Consider the following 4,191-nt stretch of genomic DNA (forward strand, 5'->3'; position numbering starts at 1 on the left):
ATTACATTAGCTAGTTTGATCCTCGTATTTTGAATCAAGCCACATAAAGTGAAACAGAGAGAGTAATTATTTCTTACATATAAGCATATCATAAATGTACAAGAAGGATCGAATACTATAGCTACGTTGCTCGGACTCTTCAAAAATACTACCGAATGTGTGTTAGATACTCCCAAAATAGTGCCTTTTTGAAGAATCTCCACAGGTGCAACAACAGTTTTGGAGAATTCGAGCAACATACAGCGGGTTTAGGTTCTGAATTGTGTCAAAATACTGTTACTGACTAAGCTGTTTCAAGGTTTTAGTTAATGAATTGTTGCAACAACTACTTCTTTCTTGCAAAATCCTCAGCAGCCCTGCTGCATTCATGTAACTCAATCGATTCCAAAGTACAAATTTCGCCAAAATCTATTGGAATTTCTGGTAGGCACTTGCATTTCTTTAGAACAAGGCGTTTTAGATTTGGGAAGCTATCACTGCAAATTTCCCAATGCTCGAGATATATATAGCTAAATAACAACAACTTGAGGCTTTTAAACTTGTTGTCATCACTCAATCTCCACACTTCACTCCCAGGCTGCATTGTCTTTAAGTTTATTTGAGCTCTTCGAGATTTGGCAACATGAGTACAAGAATTGATATGTCTTCCCAAGGAACTTTACATCAGCTAAAAGTTAACCTCTTAAGTGATGTTGAGAAAACGAACCTCTTAGTGGAGAGTGGCTGCCAATACAAGTTTGGGAGCTTATTACTATTGCTGAAACACTTCAATGTGCTTTGAGTTTTGTCAAGCTGGACATATCAATGAGGCGATCGTCCACATGATCCCTCATACTGATACAGCTTACATGGATGATCAATCTCTTTAGAATGGGAATGGCGAAAAACACTTCATTTGTACAATTGCTAAAATACGGAGCAGAAAGTTGTACTAGATTTAGCAACTCTACTGGAAGATGTATATTTCGAGTCGTTTCTCTTCTAGGACTAGGAAAATAGAATCCTCCTATGAATATGCCTCAATTTTTTCATCATCCATATGTTATATCATTATATCTGTCCATACGAATAATTAGAGTTTGCAAATTCTGAAGCTCTGACATTGATGCAGGAAGTTTACCGCAACATCTGATTGAAAGGTATGTCAAATGAAATAAAATCCTCTGCGATCCATAATTGGATCAATCTACAAGTCTCAACCTGAAAATCCTCAGGTAGTCCTTGGCATTTTCTAGCTATTTCCTTTCCAATTTCTTCTAGCTCAAGAGGATGATCATGTTCGGGTCTAAACACCTTTTCACAAAGTAACTTCCAACTGTTATCTAAATTCAAGATGGTCATGTGATGAGGGCTATTAGAATCAGCGTACATCGCTACAGTGTCCCTAGTAGTCAATAAAATTCGACTCCAGATATTTGTCTTATTTCATCCCAAACATCCGTACTCCAAATATCATAAACAACAACAAGGTATCTTCCACCTTTTAGGTTCTTTTGCACCTGCAGGTCGACTAACTCACTGCTATCCTTCTTATCATAATCTTTTCCAATGAAAATATCTGTTTGTTTTGAAATGCAATATAAAGCATCTAATAATATATTTCTACTTCAATATTCTTGAGATATTGTAACCCAAACACGAAGATCAAAATGATACCTGATTGGCAGATGATCATGAGTTTTCCTAGCGAGTGTTGTTTTGCCAATACCACCCATTCCTGATATTGTGACTATGTTTTGATCCGATTGTCGTCCTCTCAGTCTTTCAACTATTATCTCAAAGTCAATCATCAAGTCCCCGCTCGTTAACATCTTCCAAATTTGGCAGCATTGGATTACTTCCGGATAATTCAACATTTTCATCATCATCATCATCAGCAATATCATTAATGCTTGTGATAAATTCAGAAACAGTCTCCGTCACTTCTTTCTTTGTTATATTGACTTTTACAACAACTGGTAGAAAATCGTTGTGTTGTATTGATTTTTTCATCAAGCTTGTGTCTTTCCTCCAAAGATTTGATTTTTTCAGGGTTAAGCATACTCTTATTGCTACTTCTTCAAGAACGTACTTTTCAAAAATATTCAGCAGTAGCACGAAGAAAATCGAGCATTTCAGCAGTTTGACCATGAAAGAGTTCTGGATTTCGTCGATCAAGTGTCTGAAGAAGAGAAATTACAGCACTATAAGCTGCCATAAGTCAATATATATGTCAAATATACTCTGTTTGAGTAGTTTAAAAAACCTCTCAACACTCAAAAAATTCTCTCCATCCATTTTCGTTTGATTAATTAATATACTTTTGTTCTTCTTATGGACAGTTTTTAACTTGAATTAAATAGCACCAAGTTGTTTATTTGATCTGTAGATTGGATCTAGTAAACAAGCATCTTTAGTTACCATGTTCTTTTTAGTCTGTCTCAAAAGAAAATATTACCTTACTATAATTAGAATAATTTAACTTTAAAATTTCTTTTTTATTTTAATGAAATGATTTATAACAACACAAATATCTAAGAATTGTTTTAAACCTCAAGTTTCAAAAGTTTTTTTTTTTCTTAAACACTGTGCCGAGTCAGCGGTGCCGGGACGACGGGAGTACTACATAATGATTCCATAGGGTGACAACAAAGAACTAATGTTCACATTTCAAGTGCTAAACAGGGAACTGAATGTGACATGAGAGAGTTTTAATCAACTATAAAATGATACAACAACAATTTCCATTCAGCAAGGAATTGGAAAAAGACTTTATTCCTGAAAGAAAGAATCAACTTCACAAGACAGGGCTAAGCCAGCGTACACACGACTCTTTCTAAACCCCACTTGTGGAATTACACAGGGACGTGTACCTAGTCAATTCGAGAGAATTGCACAAGTGAAACCATCGCTCACAAGCTTGATAATGGCATCTCGAAACCTATAATAATCCTCAATGGTGTTATAAACTTGATGGGAGATCCTAGCATAACCTGTTATCGGATTTACCTCTCCTTCCAATGGCGCCCTGTAATACATCGGAACCTCAACCTTGAACGAAACTCTCAAATGAGTCCTCAACTTCAAAGCATCTGAATTACCCGAAATCCCTAAACACGCAGGCATTCCCACCATTGCCATGCTCGAACACATTTCTGGTGGAGTCCCTAACTCCGTCCCCCACGCCTTCACCAACATCTCCGCCATTTCAACCACCATATCATGATTCCTTCTCCTTATCCCCTCAATTCCGCCTTCAAACCTGTTCACAAACAACTCAACTACATCTGGAATCACCAATTGTGCACTATAATCCCTCGTCCCAATCCAAGCACTCTCGATTGCCAATCCATTTCCATACTCAACCGATACAACTGGATGATGCAAATCTACCACTTTCTCTGATCTTTTACAGTACAAAAACGCGGCTGAAGGTGGAGTAAAAAACCATTTATGCAAATTACTCGTATAGAAATCAGCTCCAATGTCTACCACATCTATCTCGACATTGCCAATAGCATGAGCACCATCAACGAAAATGAAATCTACGCCTTCATCTCTACACATCTGAACAAGTTCTTTTACAGGTATAACAACACTAGGCATTGAAGTAATATGATCAATCACAGCTAATCTAATTTTCCCCCCATTCATTTTCCCCATTTTAAGAGCTTTATCAAATTCAGTAACAATTTCTTCATTCGAATTCAACGGGAAAGGTAAATGTACCTCAATTACATTTCCCCCAGCGCGTGCAACGTACGCCTGTACTGAACTTTTAACGGAGCCATAAGCGTAATGGAGCATAACGGCTGCGTCGCCGGGACGGAAATCGGAGGTGAAGAAAGACCAGGTTATGTATTGGAGAACGATTGCGGCGGCGGTGGTGGCGTTATCGACGATGGAGATTTCGTCGACGTCGGCGGCGTTGACTAAGTATTGGATTAAGGTACGGGATTTGAGCATCGAGGGTTTCAAGGCGTTGAAGTAGAAGTAATCGGGTTGTTGAAGGAATTGGAGCTGCCACTGTTGTTGGGCGGAGATTATGGATTTCGGGCATGACCCGAAACTGCCGTTGTTGATTCGGGCAATGGTGAGGTCGTGGTGTGAGAACTCCGCCGCGATTTCGGTTTCGGTGATGGGTTTTGCGGTGGTTGATGGGCCGTTTTCATGGCGGAAGTCACCGGAAGACATGGTGGAACTGAGAAGTTT

General features: G+C 38.6%; 1 protein-coding gene and 1 pseudogene across 1 annotated transcript; both read right to left on the bottom strand.

Annotated features, from left to right (window-relative positions):
* Positions 1–325: 325 nt before the first annotated feature.
* Positions 326–2,197, bottom strand: LOC125821420 (putative late blight resistance protein homolog R1B-8; annotated as a pseudogene).
* A 529-nt stretch (positions 2,198–2,726) lies between these two features.
* On the bottom strand, positions 2,727–4,191 carry LOC125821506 (probable L-cysteine desulfhydrase, chloroplastic). The gene has a single exon (XM_049500926.1). It carries the CDS (start codon positions 4,171–4,173, stop codon positions 2,857–2,859), a length of 1,317 nt encoding a protein of 438 aa, XP_049356883.1. The 5' UTR covers positions 4,174–4,191; the 3' UTR covers positions 2,727–2,856.

The sequence above is a fragment of the Solanum verrucosum genome, unplaced genomic scaffold, assembly GCF_900185275.1.
Source record: "Solanum verrucosum unplaced genomic scaffold, falcon-dt-bn FXZP01000217.1, whole genome shotgun sequence".
NCBI lineage: Eukaryota > Viridiplantae > Streptophyta > Magnoliopsida > Solanales > Solanaceae > Solanum > Solanum verrucosum.